General features: G+C 32.2%; 2 protein-coding genes across 2 annotated transcripts in view; one reads left to right on the top strand and one right to left on the bottom strand.

The window, feature by feature from the left end:
- Window positions 1-1,537: 1,537 nt before the first annotated feature.
- LOC124367313 (selenoprotein S-like) lies at window positions 1,538-11,461 on the bottom strand. Its single transcript, XM_046824040.1, has 5 exons — window positions 11,193-11,461; window positions 5,750-5,893; window positions 4,808-4,914; window positions 3,422-3,560; window positions 1,538-1,848 (listed from the first exon to the last, which is right to left on the bottom strand). The coding sequence occupies exons 1-5, from the start codon at window positions 11,266-11,268 to the stop codon at window positions 1,766-1,768; spliced, it is 549 nt and encodes a 182-aa protein (XP_046679996.1). The 5' UTR covers window positions 11,269-11,461; the 3' UTR covers window positions 1,538-1,765.
- Window positions 11,462-14,425: 2,964 nt separating this feature from the next.
- LOC124367311 (G protein-coupled receptor kinase 1) overlaps window positions 14,426-24,819 on the top strand; it is a 305,442-nt gene continuing 295,048 nt past the window's right edge. Inside the window, exon 1 of the mRNA XM_046824037.1 lies at window positions 14,426-14,855. Within this exon, the coding sequence (XP_046679993.1) occupies window positions 14,743-14,855 (113 nt within the window). The 5' untranslated portion in view covers window positions 14,426-14,742. The remainder of the gene's footprint in view (window positions 14,856-24,819) is intronic.

Here is a 24,819-nt window from a genome sequence, read left to right as displayed (position 1 = left end):
TATAAAACTGGACCAAAATAAATTTTTGGTTTCAAACGGCAAATTATTATTATCCTGGTTGTAGAAAAAAATTTCATTTCCGTCATACTGTGTTGTGTTCAATAATTTGTATATCTGCTTTTAGCGTTAAAAGTTTCAGCTGTAAAAGCTTCAAAATAAGAAAAAAGTTGGAAAACTAAAAAAAAAAATGGGTTTATCAATAAAATTGATAAATATTTATTTTTTATCCAAATAATACTATTGTACTTTCTCATCTTTTCCTTTTTAAAATAGAAGAAAAATAAATAAAATATGATTTCATGATTAAGTTAAAATCAGCCCACGCTAAGCAAACATTTTAGTTTTTCAAAGAATTTCTCTGTAAATCCAAGGATTGAGTCCAAATCTAAATAAAGGTGATGGTGGAGATAGATTTGACAACTGTTGGACTGTTTATGATAAACCTGATTTTCACTATTCTTTATACTTTAGTAGGTGGGTATTAGGAAGGTAATCGAAATAGACCTGTGACTTTTTCAATTTTGTTTTTTACAGTTGAAATACTACATGAAATTGTTGCTCAAATGAATCTTTATGCAGAAAAGAAAACAAAAAAAATTGAAAAGCAGTCATGGGACTGACCGACAGAAGTTACTACTTCTTAAAGTGGACTGTGAATATATATCTTGAAAAATACGTTTTCTAATTATAAATGGTTATTTTTTTCTATTTTAAAGGAATATAAGACACTCAATTCTTTAACATGAAAATGTTTTATTTTATATATTACAATGATTTTACTGACTTCTAAGTATTAAGTCAGTACTAAATATTTATACATCTTCATTATTAACGTTTGTATTAGTTTCTATAATTTGGTCAGTATCATTTTCACTTTAATCTTGTATTTCCGAAATAATTGCTACAATTTCATTGTCATTATATTCTAAAAATGAAATTATGGGTTTATAATAACTGAAATAAGAAATAAAAATTCTGGAATAAATTCTTACTGAATATCTTGTAAACACAACATCTATTGTTGTTTCATATTTCATTTTACTGTTTTTATCAGTTGATATTGTTAAATTTAATTTATCTTTTAAAAAGTTAATTATGGTTTTGACGTTTTTTCAGCAAAATTTGTATTACAATCTGTGTTTAGATAATTTATTTTTAAATGAATGTAGAGTAAGGCCCAATGTAATTGAGTAAAGGTTATAATTATAATCAACAAAAAGACTAATTTTCTGCCAGGATTACATTAGATTACGGCTTTATTAGCTAGAAAAGATTTATTTTTAATCTTTTTTTTAAATCTCGTCAAGATGAAACCAGTAGGGAACTGGAATAGGAATTAATATTAACCGTGCTGAAATTCAATTTAGTATCTGATGAACTAAATCTCAGAGAACTGTTATTCACTATAAATATACCAAAATAAATAAGAGCTGAGGAGGCAGGCGGTAAAAAACATTTGAGTGGAAATGGTTAAGGTAGAAATCTGTTACGAAATAATGATGGCTCAATCATTACACTGAAACAATAAACCAACAGATACGCTTATGAAAGTAAAAATTTATTGATGTCAGCAGTAACGAAGTAATTACAATTTTGTTATTTATTACTAAACATTTTAACAAAAAATGTATTAACAATAGTTCTTACGTTTGAAGAATATTAACATGTATTCTATTGCTGGTAACAAATAAAAACCAGCAGTATGTACAAATGTGTATCAATATACTGGAGGTCAACAAACACAGGAACTTGTTCCCAATTGATGTTACCCGCAGCCACCCCCTGGGCATCCTCTCCTGGGCGGACGATAACCTCCACTGCCACCACTTCCCATCAACGGATTGTACTCTAGAAAATATTTACCAGCATCAGTATTAATTATCGAAACACACTTAAGTTAACAAAACTTTGAAAATTAACAACTTGAGAACATTCTTATTTGAATATCTTGGAATTATTCAATGTATGATATTATTGATGGCTAAGCAAAGCCACTAACCTCACTCCCATATTTAATTTGCCAAACATATCAGGCGTGTCGATGGCCAAGCAGTCTGATGTCGGACTTTGGATCTGAGTTTTTTCTCTTAGGACAAGAAGCTTAGAAGATTGCACCTAGTCCTATGAGGACCTTCATGCTGCTTCCGGGGTGACAGGATATTTTGGATAGGTAAGGTTGGGAGTAGGGGCCGTCGCCTTTCGAGATTCATGAGGAAAAGTTTAGGGCACAATTCTCATGTCATGTCCCCTGGGAAGAAGAAGCCAGCTCTGAACCAGCCTCTGCAGTCAAAGCAGGCAGGAGGTGGCACGCCCTTGTTTGGGCTGGCAAGAACCTTTGATTCTTAGGGAACAAACCCCACCAACTCCAACAGTCATCTCCCGCAGTAGAGTAGACCTGTTGAATTACCCTTGCACCCCAGAATCTCGACATTTGCAGTTAGCAATGTGCCGCTCCTGGACATCCATAAAGTTGATCAGATTTAAGTAACACATCGGTTTTTACTGTACCCCATTGTGGGGAATTGGATCTGAGTTAGAGATAGTGCAGTTTCCAATCCTGTCTGTGATCTTAACACTTTTTATCAGTACCATCAACCTTGGGGAACACCTGCAATGTTTTCCAGCTTTTAAGTTAAACATTTTCTTAGTTATTAATAGTTCTTAAACATACCAAATAGTATGTAATTAAAGCTACTGTTTTACGTAATTTTTATTTGCTACGGAAAAATGCTGTCGGTCTCAAGCAGGTCTGAGACCTGAAATACAATAAAATAATTTCATATTTTGATGTTTGACTCCACAATTCGCACTAGTATTTCAATAAATTGGTCCATACACGATCACAGTTACAGTGGAATTGACAGGTAAAAAAATCTAAACAATGATAGGACAGGACAGGGCGTTGTCCAATAAGTCTCCAAGCTGACACAGAACTGTCATGGCCACCCATAATGGCCCTGAGGGCTGAGAGAACAATCAACTAATTTCTAATACGAGTGCAAATGTTTAATACTACAGTATAAGCAAAAGTGAATAGAAATGCTTAATTGCTGAAATATTTTATACCATAAAATAGATAATCTATCAAAGTGGAAGGGGTTTTAATAAACACCAATTTTAAAAATTGTGTTATTGCTCCGTTAATCAGATTAAGGATACACAGACGTTGATCAAGAAATTGTGTACAATCATTGATTTATTGTTGGTAATAAACTACTATGGAAAAAATAATATAATATTTAAGTGAAAAATTTAGTACTATTTATTAGTTTTACTATTAATTAATTTGGAAAAACTCAATTTAATAAGATAATGTTATTCAAGTTTTTCTGAAGGATCAATAAAGCTGTAAATTCTTGATGAATTAATAAAATACTCAAGTAAATGTAAATAACACTATTTGATATAAAATGCGACCAACCTGGTCGGTACGTTTTCTTGGCCGCCCTTGTAGGTTCCGTGTTGTTTGCCGATTCGCTGGAGGTCTCCCCACTCCCTAGCCTCTGTCCCCCTTTTGTTGATGTAGAAGCCAGTAGTTCGGCCCTCCTTTGTTCTTCTTTCTAGAAACAGTTTTCAATATCAAAGCTACTTTCAATGCTGATCACGGAAGTGCAGTTTTACTAATCCTGACCGCCCCGGTTCAATACAGATTTTAGTACTCGAATTCTTGTTCAATATTATTTACTAAAATATCTTTAGTTGTTCTTCAATTACAGATCAAATGAGAGCATGTAAACACCCATGAAACAGATAAAAGCATCATAACCGAGGGAATTTGTATTTGAAACCCATTATCTGTAATCTAACAAAGAAAACGTGAGATACTAAACATATCACAATAGAACATAAGAGTAATACAGCCACAAGATCAGCAGAGGTAGTGACATAGCAACTGAAACAAATGATAGTCTGTTGATAGCCCATTTGCTCATTGACCTACAACAATCTCTCCTTATTTACCATATTCCTCACCTGCCTTAAGATTTTTTCTGAAACCCATACAATATGCTAGCTTCACAGGTGAACTCAATGGTATGAAAACGGTAAACTATTTTATGACTAGTAAAATACCACTTGGTTCTAAAAGGTTTATTACAGTGAATTAAGGCATATTTCTACATGTTTACTGAAGTTGTGCGTTTTCCTGGTGCACCTCATAATTGTACTGTCAGAAAATTATCCGACCTGCATTTATATCTTCGTGCCAGAGCGGCCTCTGCGGGTATGAGTGTAGTCCCTCACAACTATCTGAATGCCTTAGTTTCTGGCTGAACACCTTGAGACGTGCACAGTGTGTGTTTATGTCATGAGTTTTTTTTTTTTTTTTTTCGTCGCATTTGTGTACTGTCAAAATGACAGAAAGAACTGATCGGCATTCAGGTAGTTTGTGAGAAACTAGTAGTAATGCTCATACCCCGCAACCCTCCGGTGCTTTGGCACGAAAATATAAACGTATTTCAGATAATTTTCGAACAGACCTCGTATATACAACTTTTTAAGGTAAATTAGAGATAACTTTAAAATATGGTTAAAACAAAAAAAGAATATAATTTGAAATACAATATGTGATGCCCGTTAACTGAGAAAATAAATCTTGAAAAGCAATACTTGGAGCATGATAAAAAAATAATTATCAAACCTTATTAACATAATGGAACTAAAATAGTCTTGAGGTTGACTATGTAACAATAAGAAACAAAAAATTAAATTCACTTCAACTTCGATAATTTGAAGAATATTTGTTTTTACAGCTTTATATTCTTCAACATCAAAGTTACAGCTGCGTTCATTACAAATTAAAAAATACCTCTTTCATTTTTGCAGCATGCAATGCAGCTTTAGCGTCCATCTCCTCCTGCATCTTCTTCCTTGCTGCTTCCATCTCCAGCTGTCTTTTGCGCATCCAATCAGGATCTAGAAAAATAGTAATAAAATAGTTAATTTATAACAGCCAGATGTCCACCAGTGGTAAATGTCGTGATTTTGAAAAATTCTAAATTACACTATCAATTTACATTTAGCTGAACTAGTAACTATGAAATAAAAAGAATCAGTCCTAAGCAAGAGCCCTGGGGAACTCCTACCACTCTAGGTTAGTGACCTTGAATGATAAATGTCAAATTTGTCATCAGAGACCTGTCACACAGATACAAAGGGATCTAATAGGTAATGGAATAAATTTATAAAATTGTGATTTTGTCAAAATTAAGCGATAATGAACAGAGTTGAATATTTGTGTGAAATTTAGGGTCGCCATGGCACTACACACATTGCCATCTCTAATCTTTTAAACTCACTAAGTGTATCTTTCAGTGACAACCATGTACTAGAAGATTGAGTCTCTTCTGTCAGTAAATAATAAATCATGTTCTGCCTCTACCATCTCAACCAAATTGTATAATATAATAGGAGTAATGGAATAGTTACAAATTGGACAGTAATAAACGTATTTGCCATTTTATTTAACATACAAATTTATTATTTTACATAATAAGTCAAGTTTAAAAATATTGAAATGTTTAGGAGAATAACTATACACATTTTACAAAACCTCGGGTGCATTTTGATGTGTACATTAAATCTTAGAACTCAATGTGTATTTATAACTACAACTCATAATAATAATAGTAATCATTATTTACTACTGACATTTAAGCTGGGTTTATTCAGCTCAAAACCAAAACTAAATTACAAGTTCTTTAACATTAAATGACACACTCATACAAGTTTTAAAAAAATATGTCCTTGCCTTTTTTACATTTTGCAGCGTACTCCTTGTCAGATTTCTCGTTGTACCATCGGTCCAGACGCTGCTGGATGGTTTGCCAATAGTACAAAATTATCAAGCATAGTGCGAGGAAATACCAACCATAATCTCCAATAAAATCAGTCACTGAAACAACAAATGTTCAAGGTATTACACTCTGGTATATTAAACATAACATTTATTATATTTTTAATAATTGGACATTGTATACTAAAATAGTAATTAGAATCAGAATTAAAATATTCCTTCCGGCTCAGTTGGAAGAAAGGTAGATGTCACATGTGATCATCAAGAATCTTTATTGTTGTCCCACTTAAAAGTATTAACAATGTCAGAGCTGGTATGAGTTAGGCCATATCAATTGTCACATTTCTTATAACTAATTAAAATTCCTTAAAACCAGTTTAAAATTCAACATTTACAACTAATTAAAATTCCTTAAAACTAGTTTAAAATTCAACATTCAATGTTATTAAAATCACTTAAATAAACTTCCTCAACTGAATAAAAAGGCTTTCACTTTTAGCCACTTAATTAACATATTCTTAAAGTTCTTAGTGCTCATTGTTTTGGCGTTGAGAGGTAACTTATTAAATAGTTTTGTACCAATGTAGATATAGCTATGTTGGGATTTGCTCAGCCTAGTATATTTCACATCAATTAAGTTTACAGATCTGGTATTATAAGCATCATCTTAACACGTTCACGACGGTGGTTAATTTCCGTACTTTTTAATATGGTTTGTAATATTTTTTAGCTCTTAAGCATCAGCGATCAGCCTTTCGGAATTTTATATTTGCCTGATCATGGGCAGAGTATAAGTGCATCCGGTTTTATATTTCGCTTAGAATAATCATTAATAGTTCGTATACCGTACTCTTTATTTTCGACATTTGCCATCGTTATATGTTACAAAATGTATAACACTACATTTCAGGAATTGAAATCCATCATCTTCGTCAGATGAGAAGACAGTACAGTACATATACATGTACGAGGGCTATAGAGAACATTCCGACCTGACACCGACAGGCACACGCCAATTGTATAGGCTATATATGTGTGCTCGTGCTTAGCAACCTCAGTTAGCATCCAGCCGTGACAATGGGAGCATCTTCGCACTGCCCATTTTTTTCATATTCAGATTTGAAATGTGTGCTGCAATCGAATATCAATGTTTTGAAGTGTAGTGTGTGACATGAAACCAATAGAAATCAGGAAATGTGTGAAGTGTACAGGAACAACATAATGAGTGAAAGTTCTATTTGGAAGTAGTGCATTAAGTTTAAAAATGGCAGAACAAACGTTCATGATGAAGAGAAGAGTGGCCATCCGAGCATCGTGACTGACGATCTGGTCGCGAAAGTTAACGGAAAAGATTCGTGAAAACCGCTGTTTCACAATAACTGAGTTCTTTCTCTATGTTTCCCACAAATTTCACACACTTTATATTTTGAAATTGTTTCACAAGCACCAGGAAAATTGTCATCCAAAACAACAACTACTTTTGCATGACAATGTCCGACCTCACACAGCAAACCGTACACAAGAACTTATGAACTTGTTCAAGTGGAAAGTTTTTCCTCATCTCCCCTATAGTCCTGATCTTGCTCCAAGTGATTTTCACTTGTTCCCAAAAATGAAAGGAGCTCTCCAGATACACGTCACTGAGTGGCTGAGATCACAGGCGGCAAAATTCTATGACACAGGAATTTCAAAGCTTGTCCACCGCTATGATAAAGGTCTAAATTTGTATGATGATTATATCGAAAATTAGTATTTTATTCCCTATTTCATATGTATATAATAAAACATTAATCTTGTACTTAGTTTTTTTTTAATTCCAAAACGTTTCTTACTTTCTGAATAGCCCTCGTACTTAAAAGTTATAATTTGCGGCAATGGACTACCACTAAAAAAAGAAAATTTTAAACAAGACGGTACAATTTACCGTCAAGATAAAGGTATGGTGATGGGGGATGTCATCTATCGCCCATTTTCACCAATGTCTTTGTGGAATTTGAGAAAAAAGCCCTGGTTTCAACTCAGTTCAAACTGAGGATCTTGTGGAGATACGTGGATGAATTGTTGTCTTCCCTCAAGGAGCTATTGAACTTAATGAATTTTTGTTCGATATAAACACCATTCTTTCCTCCATTCATCTAACCATGGAGGTAAAAGTCCAAAACAAACTCCCCTTTCAGGAGAGTATACACTAAGCGATAGGAACGTCCTTAAGACAATAGTTTATCATACAATAGTTTATCATACGAAAACACACAAGTGCCAATACCATATATAAATTTTCAATCGAACCACCAAAAATCTGTCAAAGAAGAAATTGCATACTCTATGTTTGATAGAGCAAAGAACTTATGCTCAGGTAAAGATAATTGAAAGAAAAAAATCAAAAATGTTGAATTGGATCTTATAAAAATGGATGCTGCTTAGTCTGTCGTAAATAAGTGCAAAAGGCACAATAAAAAACTATAAGTTATAAAATAAAAACAAAGAAAAATTTACATAAGTGTTAATCCTTTATGTGCCGGGATAATTGGAGAAAATTAGAAAAGTAGACAGGAAATATAATATTAGAACAGAAAACACTCTTAGACAGAGTTTCGTAAAATCCAAACCAAAAAATGGCATACAAGACTCAATAAGCTGTGTTTATAGTATAATCATTACTTTATTGAGCCATTAAACATATAACATGGTTCTTGTAATAGGCAATACGTAATATGACAAAACAAACACTAAATGTGAGAACACTTAAAGAACATAAAGAAAATATGAAAAAAGAACTAGTGGAAAAGTCTAACATAGCTCAACATCGTTGGTCTGAAAATCATCACATGAAACGGAATGAACCCAACATAATACATAAACTTTTAACGTTTAATATGTTTATTTTAACGTAAACTTTTTGAGGCTTCATACATAAAATTAGCACACCAATGGATAAGTTAAAGTTAACCTTTGGTTGAGGCTAGGCCACTATCAGTACCAATATTTAAACACAGAACTAACTTTAAAAATTTAAGATTTTAACAATAACACAATTGTCAACAAACAGAATTTGTACACACACCACGATATTAAAGCCTAGGACCAAAACATAGGGCCAGAGGCGGCTTCCTTTTACTCTTCCTATCGCCTTCCTGTTTTATTGTTTCAAATGACACACCGTGATATGACAGCAAATGTTGAAAATGATTTTCTTGTTAGTCACCTATTTTCTTCTGTGCTGGTGTTATGTATGTATGTTTGTGCTCTTGACTTATCGAGTTTGTGACTTGCAATCCGTGCAATGACAACACTGTATAACTGTACCCAGACAACACCTGGATTCATTTTCTCTTGTCTGGACTCCAAGCAGCTTTTCACCCATGTTTAATTTCTTTTCACCTCTTTTTATCTTTCTATTAAGTGGCAGTCCATTACCGCAATTTGTAACTTTTAAGTACATGTATATGTATTAATTTCAATCCTCGAATCGCAGTGTTATACATTTTATAATATATAAACCCGCACGAAGGTGGCCAACCCAATTGTCGCGATCAATCGCCAACCCACATCTTGGCATGTGGAACAGTTTCTTCTACCTTGTTCCATTTTGTTCCGCAAACATCGACACGAAAATTGTTTATTTTTTAAATATGCAAGGGTTTGGCCAGCTTCGAATCATCAAGAAACGATCCGATCAATCGACAACCCACGTGAAACAAATTGTTCTACCCTGTTCCGCAAACATCGACACAAAAATGGTTTTTTAAAAAATATGCAAGGGTTGGCCAGCTCCGAATTATCAAGAAACGACCCAACCAATCGACAACCCAAATCATATTATTGGTGAAGCTATACTTTTATATGTACAATAAATGTACTTGTTTCAGATTGCATAAAATAACTTAACTATATTTAAACAACGTTTAAGCAGCGTAGCACTTACGATTACTATATCCAATCTAAAATGGCATTTTTGCAGGTACTGATGCCATCAATTAATAATTAAAAATTATAGTTTGTTTGGTATCAACTAAAATAGTACATGATTTTTCATTATATTCATAATACCAAATTTAGAATGTAAAAATTTCAGGTAAGGTACGATAAGCGGACCCGGTTTTTTATATCAAAGAATATAATCATCAATACCTAATATTTGCATCTCGAATCCTAGAATATCAATTGATATAAAATATCTGTAGTCCTAATAATAACAATTATGTGTTTTAATTTAAAATATAAATATGTAGACATATAGGAAAACTCATAAATAATTAAGAAATTACATAAATAATAAATCAACCAAAACGAGAATGATCAAACAGGAAAACTGTTTATGTCATAATTATTGATTACACACACGTAATTATATATTATTACATGTATGTATAATAATAATTATTATTATTGTTATATATACATGTAATCGTATATATAATAAACAATACGATTACGTGTATTATTTGACAGTGTTTATAGCTGTTGATTTAGATTAAGTTAATTGTTTAAAATAATCAATCAGTACCGATTGGTTTTATCAATCTTTATGATCATTTAATATCGTTTGCCAATTTCGATATAAAAAACCGGGTCCGCTTATCGTATCCTACCCAAAATTTCTTCTCAAGATCGTTTTAGATACGTCATGTTTGTTCTTACTTTTCTCCTGATTTTCACCTTTAATTCTAGTTTTTATCTCGTCAATACAAACTAGACAATTCAGATTTAAAGGAGCAATCTTGTAAAGCATTTAAAACATTGCTCAGTGTTTATAAAATTATTTTGAGCGAATATCTGCATAGTCATCTCCATTGCACCTGTTGTTATCACTAGCCTTCTCCTGCAGAGACGAAATAACAACAGCTGGTTATGATTACTTATGAATAACTATAGGTCAAAAGTCGTATTCGATACTCATAATCCAATTGTGTTGGTGGCCGCTATTTATACTGTAGCCTGGTGTTTTACAAATTAATTTTTAAGCATTTTATTGTTGAACAAAACAACAAATTTGTAAAGTAGAAAACTAAAAATTTAAGATTTTTAAAAAATAATCTACATTTCCAGCAGATGACATTTAACTTATTTTTTGTAATATATGGTTTGTGAGCACCTAATTTTTTTGTGGGATATTGTAGGAAATTGTTAAAAGTAGTTTAATATCATTATTTTTATGTATAAAGAAAATATGTTGAACTTATTTAATGACAAAACAGGAACCTTTTTTATCAAGAAGCAGGAAATCTCGAGTCAAGGAAAGGTCAACTTGTTTGTCTTCAATGACATGAACAAACAACAATAATCATTGAACTAAAACATATCACGTATGTTTGAACTACTGTAAATTATACATATGTACGTTATTAGCAACATTTCAATTCAAACACTGTGATGGAAATATTGAACTTTAACATACCTAAATCCCGTATATTTAATATGAAGGGTGGTGTAGTTTCCTCCAATGTTTCCGGATGTTCATATGAGCTATCCATGATGTTTAAATTTAACGAATACTATAATGAAATAGAAACGTGTAAAATAAATGGTGTTTGTTGACTGGAGGTAGAATAATCACAATTTATATTAGGTTATATTACGTGTTGGTTTGTTATTGACTTGATGGACAGCCACATGAGTTTGCGTAGAGTGACAGTGACAGTCGACAGAGAGACAAACTTGACACCCGATTGTGACCAAAGGCCACGGCACAGCCATGCCATAGACAACGAAATCGAGCAGCAGAATGATGATATGATAGCCAGCCAGTGTTAAAATACACTAATCAAATTACCTCCAATTTAGCCTTGAAACGTACATTGTGCTAAATAGCCATTAGCTCACTCAGAAATAAAATCTGCGTTTTAAAGGATGGCACTAATAAAGTATCTTGTTCAATTATGTTTTAAACCTCTTCTTTATTATTGATACTGATTTGAAGTAAATATGTAATCAATATTTTGCGAATTACCAAGAAAAGAATGATCAGAATGTAGGCAAATACATTATTTAATCGATTGAAAGTGTTATGGTGACCCCCGGCTCTGTGAACCAACCAATTACCATTGTTTACATTTTTTAACATTTTATGAGTGTTTCTATGTTATTTAATAAAATACGAGTACGTTTACTTCACACAAGGGGTCCAAAATATTTATCTGTTTACAAAACGACTACTAAAGAAATGACACCCCTCCAATTTACACTGTGGAGGACGTGTCGGAAAACTATTAAAATATATAGTGAAGAGATGAGGGTGTTACACCCCCACACTGCTCGTAATGTCGTTTGACGAAGTTTGTATGGGGTAAAAATGTTTGTGTGGGACTGTTTGGCAACCGTAATAGTTATAGAAATACATTATCAAAAACTTGGAGGTCATAGGACTCTCCAAATTGAGGGTTTTTTTATGATATACAATAGACAAACTTCTTTATTAGCATATTCATCAAGAACAGTAATAGAGTCAGAAATTAGATAAACTTGTTTTGGAAAAATAATTTTTGAGTCTGATGATGCATCACATTTGAGAGCGATTGTTGAGTTCCAGTTGAGGCCTCCAGTCTTGGTTCAAGAATTCGTCAATGGTGTTGAAAGGCTGTCCAACAAGCAAGTCATGGAGTGCTTTTTTAAAAGCGTTACCCTGAAGCTCTCTTAATGGTTGTGGTAGATGGTTCCATAGCTTTCGCCCAATGTAGGTTGGTTTCTCCTCGAAAAATGAATAGTACGCTGTTTTGGCTGATTCCAAGTTGCTGATCCATTTAATGCGTCGAACAACATATATTCCAGATGCTAATTTTTTGCAGACATTGTTCACTTGCTCAGTCCAGGTTAGGTTTCTGTCCAGAATGACTCCAAGAAATTTTACATGATTTCCAACTGTTACATTGGCGATGCTGGGAGTAGTGTCTCTTTTCTTACTGAAATTAATTTGTATTGATTTTTGTGGGTTTATAGCCAGGTAATTTGTTTTACAATAATTCAGAGCCTTGTTTAGAGAGGCTGTAGCAGCTGCACAAACACTTTCTGCAGTGAGATTCCTTATCATCGTGAGTGTTGTGTCGTCATCGTACATTACGCATGATGTATTATTATATTGGGTATGTGTTGGGAAATCATCTACAAATAGAATAAAGAGGACTAGGCCCAGTACAGACTCTTGTGGAACTCCTCGGAGAATATGAAGTGGTTTTGACTGGTGTGTTTTTGTAATTCCAAGTGTGGTTGTATGTACCTCAACTACTTGGGTTCGTCCTGACAGGTAACTTACTTGATCTCCTTCATGCTTTAATGGGACTAGTACAAGCCCATAATAACGGAGGTACGGTATGTTTTTTTATTTGAATGGTTGTCATATTGAAACTAAATGGAGTTCCAAGTTAACCAACTACCAAGTTTTGTGGGCGATCTAGTTTAGCAGACATTTACGCGATAATATGTGAATTGAGTTTTAACTTATTTGAGCTTTTTGTGGGACTTAAAGGTTAAAATACACTGTAACATACATACACTATAAACAGTTAAAATTCAAATTTGTATAAAGTCTACAGAATTTATTAAAAAGGTAATTGATTAACAGCTGTTATACTGTTAGCTCTCTTTTGAAACAACAGAAAATTATCGGTAATGCCAGTGACTCTTCAAGGCAATAACTAATTTATGAATATAAGAAGAAATAATGGACTTATTTGAAGCAGTGAACAAAGATTTCTCAACAGAGAGTCTATTCAACGATAAAAAACGATGTTACGTACATCGCCGCATCGATGTAAATGTAATCTAGGTTTGAATAAGAAATACAAACCTAGGAACTTCACAGTTTAATGTTCAAGGACCATTTACAATACCGTACTTAAGGTCAGCATCTTTGCTGTGGATTTATCAAGGGAAAATTTCTTCTCTATAAACAATTGAAAAGCAGTTATAAGTTCAACATATTATTCATCTAAAAGTTTATCACCATATTTTAACATTACCGTTGTATTGGGTGAAAAGAGCAGAGCTTTCTGTGATCCAGTATTCTGAATTAATTAATAATCATTAATTATAGAAGGGGCCCTAGAAACATCTCTGTAGCACACGTTAAATGCCAGGGGCTCCACTTGGCACTCCTCTATTAAGTAACATGTTAAATAGAGTCTGTGTCAGATTGAAAATCATAAAATCAGTGAAGAGATAATACTAGCATTAACTTCAGAGATATTTAAAGCTTAAGTTTATTAAGATGTATCAACGAAGCCAAAGCTACGCTGGACACATTTTGCCAAGTGTTTCCCACCATAGTTCTTACCATTTAACATTAATATTAGTTTTGTTATGAATTTGTTGTTTATTAAAGCTTAATTTGGTTAACTATTTAAATAATTCCTGTATTTGCTTGTGTTTTGCCAAACAAAACAAGATTTTTGATGAAAAATCAATGTAAAACGTAGACATAGACTATTAAGATTTTGGTTGTTTTTCATCTATTGTCATATTAGCTTCAAATTCGAATAAATGTATACAAAAATATGTGAATTATATTCAGTATAAATTAAAAATTACATTTAATTTCATTTAATTTTGATTCACCATATAACAAACATATGTACGAGATGATGGTCTGTTGCATTGTTCCTCTTTGTTACTGTCAACTGTCTACCTCTAAACTAGGCCTAGATCAGTGATCCTGATCCAGGCACCAGGATTTATGTCCCGTCTGTGTTCGGTCGTGGATAATTTCTCGTATTTAATTTAGTTTTATTGTGTGCTAAGTGATTCAAACTTAATTTTAAGTGAAAAATAGTTCAAGATGTGTGAAGCGTGGTTGGAATTTTGCAAATCAATTTTGGATTAAAGAAATGTTCGGAAATTCTTGTGTATTGACAGAATTCCCGGAACATGAAGTTTTCTGAGTGGTTGTGATTGTGATTAGGCCAAGGGCCTGTAGTTAAGTTTTGTGAAAGGTAATTGTGAATTAGTGCTTAAAAATGGCTGATTTGGAAGCTGTATTGGCTGATGTCAGCTATTTAATGGCAATGGAGAAAAGCAAGTGCACTCCAGCTGCTAGGGCAAGTAAGAAGATCATACTTCCAGACCCTAGGTGAGCATTTTCAACTGCTACTTTGGTACTTTTATTTGAAAGTGTTAAAATGTTAGACATGAAGGTGTTGGATGTCATTTTGCAAATAAATTTGAGGGTTTACATAGGTAATAAAATTCAAATGACTACATAAGTCAGACTTGACACCATTAATTTTAATTTTGTTTAAAAACCAATATTAATTGTTGCTCATTTATTTTATTTGGAAAACTGTAATAATCTTAGAGTAGAATTTAAGGGCATGTGGATGTCAAATGATAGATTTTTGTTTAAAGTTACAATGTCACAATTATGTATAAGTAGGCTAATGATAGATAATTATTCTATCTTCTAATACAATTAGTTTCAACTTACCCTTTTGTCTATCTCAATCACCTTATAGTTGTTACTTTGATTATTCAGTTGGAGCTGATCACTCAATTGAAATATAAAAATTGAGCCTTTCATAATATAAATAACATGAGATTAGTGTTTTCTGATAATAGTCTAGGCTGCATAGGCTGCATTAGAGCATCAATAATTCGGATGTAAAAAAATCCGGACTGTCAATAATTTGAATTTTATTTTGGCGAAACAGTTGTAATAAAGGTAATTATGAGAAATTCGTCAGTTTAATTCCTTTCATATTTTATTATGACGATCAGGCAGTCCTTAGAATAAGTAAATTCATTGACATGGTTTGATTAGATCGCGTTGAACTTTTTTACTTATAAAAAGTACTGATTATGAATGCCCCCTGGCAATTAACTAAATTCAAGCTCAGGCTATCAAAGCAATAAAATTTTGATGGGTATTGGGAAGCAGACACGGTTTTTTATATCAAAATTTTTAAATTATATTTAAAAATTATACCAATTAATATAATCAATCAATACTCATTTGAACATTTGCACCTATTGTACAAACATTTTGATATTCTAAACATAATTTGTTCTATTAGTGACCTCTTTTAAACAAAAAAGATCATTAAGTTTAGAAAACTATATAAAATAACACTATCAAATGATTGACTGTGTCTTTCTCGATTTCAAGGTGGTTTTGTTGTTAAGTTTTCTTAATTATTTAAATTTAATTTTTCCTACTACCTGTCTTAATTTTATCGTATGATTAATGGTTATGGTTCCTCTAATATTTATGACCTTATGTAATTGTATAAACTATTTTTATTACTTTGAAACGTGACTTTAATTTAGTATTTTAGATACATTGATATCAATTGATAATTCTATTGTTCGATATATAAAGTGACAATGATAGAATCAATATAATCAATATAAAAACCGGGTCCGCTTATCGTTCTCTAGTGTACAAATCAAGGTATTGTAAGGATAAATTTACATTTTTATTCATGGATAAAGCATTGTAAGATGCCATTACCACAATCAAATCAAGCTACCAAATTATCAGAAATATCTGAACTATTGAATAACAAAAATTCTAATTATAGTTATTTACAATTTATTTATTTATTTCCAATGGACATACTCTCCATTTTTACATTCAAGATCCATATACTTACTTAACTATTAAACAACTTAACCTAAACAAGAAACTCCACAACAAAACATGTGAAAGACTTAAAAAATAATATTACATAATACTCTATTGCAAGGCATGATATATAACTAGAATAAATACGTATATAAATGTTTTAAAACTGTAACAATACCATCATGAAAGACCGCAACAATAAATAAACTATAACAATAGAAATAACATAATAAAAGAAATAACATAATAAACTATAAAATAATATAAAAGGAATATTCATAACAATGTTTCAAAAACAGCAACAGTAAAAAATATCAATAGTGATAAGATAAACTATGGCGGACAATAAACAGAGAATATGAACAAATATGTCTAGGCAGCAAGTTAGCAGCGAAAGACAACAAAAACTGATGGTGTAATATGATAGAAATTAAGTGGAGGCATTTACATTGGTAGCACTGCACCTTTCACTTTCACTTAACACTTTCTATAACAACAATTGATTATTGTCAACTCTCTTTCATGTATTGAGTAACAATGTTCTTCAAAATTAATTCAAAAAAAGTAAAGTCATTTGAATAATGTGTGAGTAATGGCCAAAAGTACAATGGTAGTGTTCATTATGTTATTTGTGTCAAAAGCTGATATACATATTTTTCCTTAAAAATACTAAAAAATAACTGATTGTTGCAACACCGTTTTGTTTGTTACACTTTCATAATATGCGTTATTAATACACCTAAGCTTAGATAGTTTTTTTATTTATCATTGAATTATTACTTTTTTTAGATATAAAACAGCGGATCTAGGCTATACTGTAATTTTAATTACCTTACCTATAACGTAATTCGTTTCGACATTTTGATTTCAATAGTTTACACAATCATGAATTTCAATGATTCGATTGTGGTAGTGGCTGTTAATTATACTGCAGCCTTTTTCACCTATAATATGCATTAAATAGACTCATCATCGTGCACAGGACTGATTTAACTGTGTTCTGCCCGCATGCCAGTTATTACACGTGCACCTTCTTAAAGCTCAGGAACATCACAAATTTTCATGTTTCTTATTAAGTACTTTGTAAAGACTATCTTAGAAAGAGTCATACTAAATTAAATATTAAAGAAATCAAAGTTAACCTGAAGTAACTGCTTAGACTTACCGTAATTTAAGCAAATACTGTCCATTTATGAAACTCGTTGAGGACTTCTGGTATAAGTTGCATGTGCAATTTTTGTGCTTGGTGGTTGCAGAAGAGACAATGATTGCGAAAACATCATTGTTTGTTTGTTTACTTTTTTTTTGTTTTCTTAGGATAGGAAGCTTAGAAAATTGCACCTAGTCCTATAAGGACCTTTGTGCTGCTTCCGGAGTGGCTATATATTTTGGATGGGTAAGGTTGGGAGTAGGGGCTGCCTCCTGTTGAGATTCATGAGGAAAAGTTTAGAGCACTAATGTCTCCTCAAAAGAAGGAGAAGCCAGCTCTAAACCAGACTCTCCAGTCAAAGCAGGCAGGGGTGGCACAATCTTATGTCTAGGATGGCAAGAACCTTTGATTCTTAGGGAACAAATCCCACCAAGTCAAACAGTCATCTCCCGCTAGACTAGACCTATTGAATTACCCTTGCACCCTAGAATCTCATACATTTGCGGTTAGTGATGTACCGCTCCTGGACATCCGTAGCCATATTAAAGTGACACATCGGTTTTTGCTGTACCCACTGTGGGTTCAACTGAAGTGAATCTTCCTGGGGGGAGTACGTTGTACTTTGAGAGTAGTTTGTTTACTTAGTTGTACTATTTAACTTAAAGGTTATGCGTAGACAGAATTGGATGAAAATGATAATGAGAGTGACATTCAAGAAGCAGGGTCTATATATTGTGAAGTATGTACAGAGAGATACTAATGTCAAGGCTTCACAAACAAAATGAAGGGCACAATAACCCTGTTTTTCTCAAATGAAAGAGGGATTGAGCTTCAAAAACTAACCACTACTGCCTCAATTAATTACTTTTTAAAGGTTCAAAGACATATACCAGCATTTTAATGCTACACTTCAGCATAGTAAGCGGCCACCTCCACAATCGAATCATGATTATCGAATCATCAATATTCATGAGTATCAAATCCTTGATATTCATGACTATCTATGACTATCTAAAAATACTGAAAACAAAATTTTGAAGCTAATTACGTAATAGATAAATAACAATATAGTTTCTCTGGTTTTAAATCTTAAAAATTAATAATATCAACAATAAATATCTATATATATTTAATGTTATAAGCAAAACAATGTAACATTTACTTACTTTTTACTACTATACAAGGATAAACATTTCTGACTCCTTGTGACACAAAGAACACATGTACATTGTCTTTGTACATGAGAATTAGTTTGGAGCAATAGTGTCAAAGTTTAAGCTTTCAAAATTGCATTATAATGAAGCTATATTTTTATATGTATTTGTTTGAAATTATATAAAATAAACTAAACTTTATTTAAACCATGTTTGAGCAGCGTAGTACTTCCGATTATTCTAGCCAATCTGAAATGGTATTTATACAGGCCAAAACTACATTCAGAAATTCAAAAGTGATAATTGGTTGGTTTCCATTTAAAGTAGTACATAATTTTCAATATATTCATAATACCAAATTTATAATGTTCAAAAATTATCTTCTCAAGTGCGTTTTGGGGTCATTATCAACTTACAGGCACATTCCTGGTCCCAAGGCAATAAAAAAGGTGCAAGAAACTCATTTGCACTTTTTTTTATTTATTTTGGGATACCTAATCTTGTATTATATTTGGTACCATGAATGTAATACCTAAAACAATTATTATTTATAGCATATTTATATTAATATTTGTGGAGAGACAAAGTCACCTCCGTGTACGTCTTCATACCTATTTTTTCAAACTAAACAGGAGTTTTTGCCTTTACCTCTCAATTATTTTCCTTCATTCCATTATTTTTATTTGATTTGAGGTAACAATTGAGTATCAAAATGCATGCTAATTATAATTTTTAATTTAATTAAAAGAGTACCCAACTATTTTTTATTTCATGTCTTCATGTGTTTGCATCACCTCCATGGACACAGTAAAATCTCATTAATTTGGACTTGATTAGTTGGTAACACTGGTGCTGCTATTTAATATTGGAGGAAATTGCTACCATTTAGGTTGTCCTTTGGCTTCCAGATAGAATTATATAGTGTTTTGGAATCTCTATTTCAGTTTATCTAAAGTTATTTACAAGTTGTAAAGATCGTTCCATCACCTCCGTGGTCATATAAAGAAAGGTAAGTCTTCATTAATTATTATGACAAATTTAATGTTTATTGTTTAGTTTTATTGTTTTTCTGTTCATGCAACAAGTTTTAAAATCCTAACCTCAAAATTGATTGGCCAATGTAGAATCTAAGTTCCAATCATCACCTCCGTGGACATCACCTCCGTGGACAATATCAATGTCCATGGAGTGGAAAGAGTGTCCACGGAGGTGATTCATTAGGACTGGTCATACTTTCTTTTCAACTATCCATCATTTTATTTCAAATTTATCCTAATTGTGGAGAAATATAATAAGATTTTTTACCTTACATAGCTTTTATATACTGAAAAACCAAATTGTTGTACTTCTCTGCACAGATTTTTAAAGTAAAAGTGCATTAAAGGCACATACAGCACATGAAGTATATTTTATTTGTCTTATTTTATATTATAAAATTTTTAATGTTTTTAGGTAGCATGGCACCTAGAAAAAAAATCAAGGATAAAGATGCTATTGAGAAAAGAAGGGAACAAAAAAAAATAAAGTATGAGAAGAGCGAGGGAAAAAAAATTAAATTGAATCATGCTTTACACACGAAGAAGTGAAAAAAACTGAAAGGGAAAGATGGCATAAAAGAAAAGAAAGTGGAAATGTGGTTGGAAATTTCTACCCTAAGTAAAAGGGAACAGAGGGCTCTTCGGCGAGACTGGAGACAGAGGTCTAAGAAATACAGAAGGGAGAAAAAAAGACTTGAAAGAAGTGGATCACTTTTTAGATAAAAACACCCCCTCCAAATAGTCCTGAATGTAATGATATGCCTCAGGCTGGACCATCTACTAGTAGAGTGAGCAGCAGTGGGAAAAAAATAGCTAGAAAAAATAGAGAAAAAATGAAAAAAGATATGGAGAAACTTCAAGAAAAATGTGAAGTATTAGAAAAAAGAGTTATGAAGTATAAAAAGAGAATACAAAGAATGAAAGAAACAGATGCTCCATCTGTTGATACACCCTCGAAAATGTGTTGCTAAGCTGATAGTTGGAAATAAAAATAAAATAAAAAAAACAGTTGCTCTTTGGAGAAGTTATTCGGCGACAAATTGAAGAAAATTTTAAAGGCGAGCAATCCAAGAAAATTAAAAAAAGACCTACCTTACAGTATTGACCGGAAAAAATTGTAAAAAAAAATATAAGTTTATGTCACAGTTAAAAAAAATTACAGGAACTAAGAAATTGAGATACAGTCATGAGAAAATTGTACAAAGCAAATCACACAAAGCTAAAAATGCAGTTTATTGAAATTTCTAGAATGTGACAAAAACAGTCGTTATGAGTCCAGGAAAGAAAGATACTTTAACAAAGCATAAGGTTTAAGAAACAAAAAAGATTATTAAATGATAGTTTAATAAATTTGCATAAGAGTTTTATTGAAGAGAACCCAGAGCACAAAGATCTAAGCTACACAACGTTTTGCAGACTTCGGCCATTTTATGTAGTCATTCCCAATGTTCAAGATCGAGAAAAACATGTCTGTGTAAAACTCATGTGAACACTAATTACATTGTTGTTAGGAAGCTAAGAATGTTGGAGATTATATCAGAAAACTCTCCAAATGAAATTATTAAAAACCATTTGTTGCAGTAAAGAAGTTTTACAAGATGATTGTATCACTGGAGTATGTGACTCATGTAAAGGAAAAACTCCATGCTTTGTTGATGAAAAGCAAGAAAAATGTCTAGAAAGGAAGTGTCAAATTTGTAGAAGCAAAAAAGTTTTATATTCAATACTGAAACACACAACCTAGATGAGGGTTGTGTGCTATGACAAATGGATTTTGAAAAATGTGCCAGTATTACTAAAGGGTAAAGAGAAAATAGTAAAAAAAAATATCAAAGAAAACATTGAATGTACAAAAACGCCAATTAATGAAAGAGTTAATTGAATGCCTACCCAGATACATGCAGCATGTTGCCAACATCAATCACCAATATCATGCTGTTGATGAAATAAAAAAAAAAAATTAGACTATGGTCATGCTCTCCTTCACATGGACTTCTCTGAAAATTACAATTGTAAATATGCTGCAGAGATACAGTCCTGCACATTTTGGAGGATCTAAGCCTCAAGTAACCTTACATACATCAGTTTTGTATTATCGTTCATCAAAAGATAAAATAGAAAAGAAAGGCTTTGTGACAGTATCTGAAAACAACCGACATGATCCTGCAGCGATTGTTGCACACTTAGATAGACTTATACCGGAAATAAAAGCGCTAGTTCCAAATTTGACTAGCATACACTTTTTGAGTGATGGACCCAGCACTCAATATAGAAATAAGGTAATGTTTTTTCTTTATTGGCAACACAACCTCCAAAGAAATTCGGAGTTGAAAGTCTTATGTGGCATTATTCCGAGAGTGACATGGTAAGGGGGCACCAGATGGTGTTGGTGGCTACATTAAAAAGAACAGCTGATGCCTTAGTAGCCAGGGGTGTGAAGACATTCCATGTTTATGAAACTTTGATCCAAAAGTTAAAACAAACTTGCAAAGGAGTTTAAAGTCTTAACCTTCAATGAAAGTGTTATTGATGAATTGGATAAAGACAATACCCTCTGACTTGAAACCTTTTAAAGGAACAACTAAGATTCATTGAAGTAACCTGGGCTAAAGATTCAAGATTTCTACAAGCAAGAAGATTGTCTTGTTTAAAATGTCTACCGGGTGCAACATGTATTCACTACGGAATTGGTGAAATCAAACTATTCTTACTGGTTGTATCCTTTGCCAACTATGTGGTGTGAGTGTGTGCTTATATGAGCAATGTATGCATGTGTTTATGTTTCTGCCTGTGTGTCTGTATGAGAGAGTGGAGTACATTATATTATTTTTAAAGTACTCAATTAGTGATATTTTGGTAGAGTTATATAATTTATATTTTATTTTATGAACAAAGTTATGTTGAGTCCTTAACATCTGTGAAACAGCCCTTAGTTTCAGTTCTTCATCTCGAGTGAGATATTCTGATGTCTACAGTGATGATGATGGAACAAACCATCAAAGACAATGATTATGTCATTGTCAAGTTCATAAAGAAACAGTTAATAAAACATTACATTGCTGTAGTTCTTGACATCAGTGATGAATTGTTAGAAGTGAAATTTCTAAAGAAATCAGGGGAAAAAATGTTTGTTTTTCCCACTGAAGAGGATATTTGTGTGGTTGAGCGAGGTGACATAGTGAAAAGTTTTAAACATGCCTATGATCAAACAATCGACAACAGTATAGTTTTGACATTTCTTTTCAAGATTTAAAAAAATTGTCGTAGGCAAGTATAGTACATTTACACTTACATTTATAATTTTACACTAAACTCAGTTTGCTTTATATAAATGTATGATTTCATCTTTGAAAAACTAAAAAATATAATACTAATGTAATAAACAAATATTGTAGGACCTTTTTTATTGTATTTCAATAGTAATGTAAGTGAGGCAAAATATAAATAAAGTTATTGTTATAAATAAATATAATATTTACCTAAGGCTATTTTTATTATCCCTTTGCCTAAATATGTTGCATTTTATATTTTTTAAGCTAATATATTATAGCTATTATGGCTATTGAAACATAAATTTTGATTTAAATAATGCAATCTTCTTTAGTGTTTTTGTGTAAAAAATGAACTTCATATCACTTGCACAGCCTTTGTAAACGGTGAAAAACAATTTAATTGGTATGTACTGGTTGTCCTATTATTGTGTGATTTAATATACCAAAATCATTTTTCAAAACATAAATAATTCAGTTACTTTGATTAGTTAAAAGATGTAAAAACCATTTTTGTCACCTCCATGGACATATTACATCACCTCCGTGGACGCAACAAAATTTCAAGAATTTTTCTACTAGTTTATCCGTGATCTATGATCTCTGCAATTATTTTAGAGTTATATATCTATAGTCAGAAAGTACAAAGTAAATATTTTAAATTTTTTTTGCTTTAAAGTTAGATTTTAAAAAACTATTGGTGAAAAATGTGCCTGTAAGTTGATAATGACCCTTTTTGCAATGTCATGTTTGTTGTCATATCGAAAAGAGATTCAAGTATAACCGTGGAAGACTAGTAGAGGGTACAAGGGTGATAGGCGTTATGGAAATAAACAAAAATATAGACATTTCCAAAAGGGAAAGAAGAGGTGATAGGTTCCGTAATAATATTTGGGGATTTCAATAAGACAGCAATTCTTTTTGAATATCAAAGATATCAGGATGTGTAGGAGATTTTGTAAGGAGTTGTTGTCTCTTAAACAAACAACCTTTAAGACTGCTCTGGGCATAATCGTGAGTTAGAACTATTTCCATCTACTTCCTTTTCTGGGAATATTAAGTGAGTGTATCAAGGGATCAGCCATATTTTGAATTGCCAGTGGTGATGGTCATTGCCCAAGTCCTCACATTTTTGATTCTATCCAGGAATAATTCCTTCCTGAACACTGGATATGTCTCTAGATATGCTACGCTCAACTTTCATTATTAGACGAGTTTCTCTATTGGCTTTGATGGTTTTGAAGTTGCTGCACTATATGATAGGAGGATAAAAAAAAGTAGAACCCATACACTTTAACTATCTATAAATATGTGACCAACACAGCATTTGTAGATTATATAATATCTTTAGTGCCTAATAATGTGTGTGTAGCTATGTTATAAACTCTGTCACCTATTCTTCCAAGTCTTTTAGGAATTTTATTTCTTTTAATTTAATAGATCTTCAATATGAATTTGTTGAATTTGATAGAGCACGTGTTACTTCTTGTATTTTGTTACTTATTGGTCAGGCGCGTTTTGCAACTATGTGCAGCGGTAAACTAGGCTAACTATAGTGTAGTATCATCAAAATACATTAAACAAATATTTAGATCACCAAGATGTTGTAAGTCATTAGTAAATAAAATTAAAGGACTGGTCGGAGTACTGAACCCTGAGGTACTCCATTACTATTGTTATTTCCTTAGGATTGGATTTTACATTTTATACCATATTGTTAGATGTGCACTTTATTTCAACTACTTGGTTGCATCCAATCAAGCCGGATTGAAACCATGGTTTTGCTGTTTCATTTATGCCTAACGTCTCAAGATTTAAGAGGGTAACAACCTACTTGGAGTCAAAGGGCGTGTGTACTGAAAA

This window comes from Homalodisca vitripennis, chromosome 8 (assembly GCF_021130785.1).
Source record: "Homalodisca vitripennis isolate AUS2020 chromosome 8, UT_GWSS_2.1, whole genome shotgun sequence".
Taxonomy (NCBI): domain Eukaryota; kingdom Metazoa; phylum Arthropoda; class Insecta; order Hemiptera; family Cicadellidae; genus Homalodisca; species Homalodisca vitripennis.
The sequence above is the reverse complement of the archived record's forward strand: the minus strand, read 5'-3'. Positions and strand labels throughout refer to the sequence as shown.

Excerpts from the sequence above, each read along its gene's own strand:
- LOC124367313 (XM_046824040.1), bottom strand. The coding sequence starts at position 11,268 with ATGGATAGCTCATATGAACATCCGGAAACATTGGAGGAAACTACACCA. Across the intron at positions 5,894-11,192 it reads ATTAAATATACGGGATTTAG|TGACTGATTTTATTGGAGAT; the intron begins GTATGTTAAAGT and ends TTGTTGTTTCAG. Across the intron at positions 1,849-3,421 it reads CAAGAAAACGTACCGACCAG|AGTACAATCCGTTGATGGGA; the intron begins GTTGGTCGCATT and ends AATATTTTCTAG.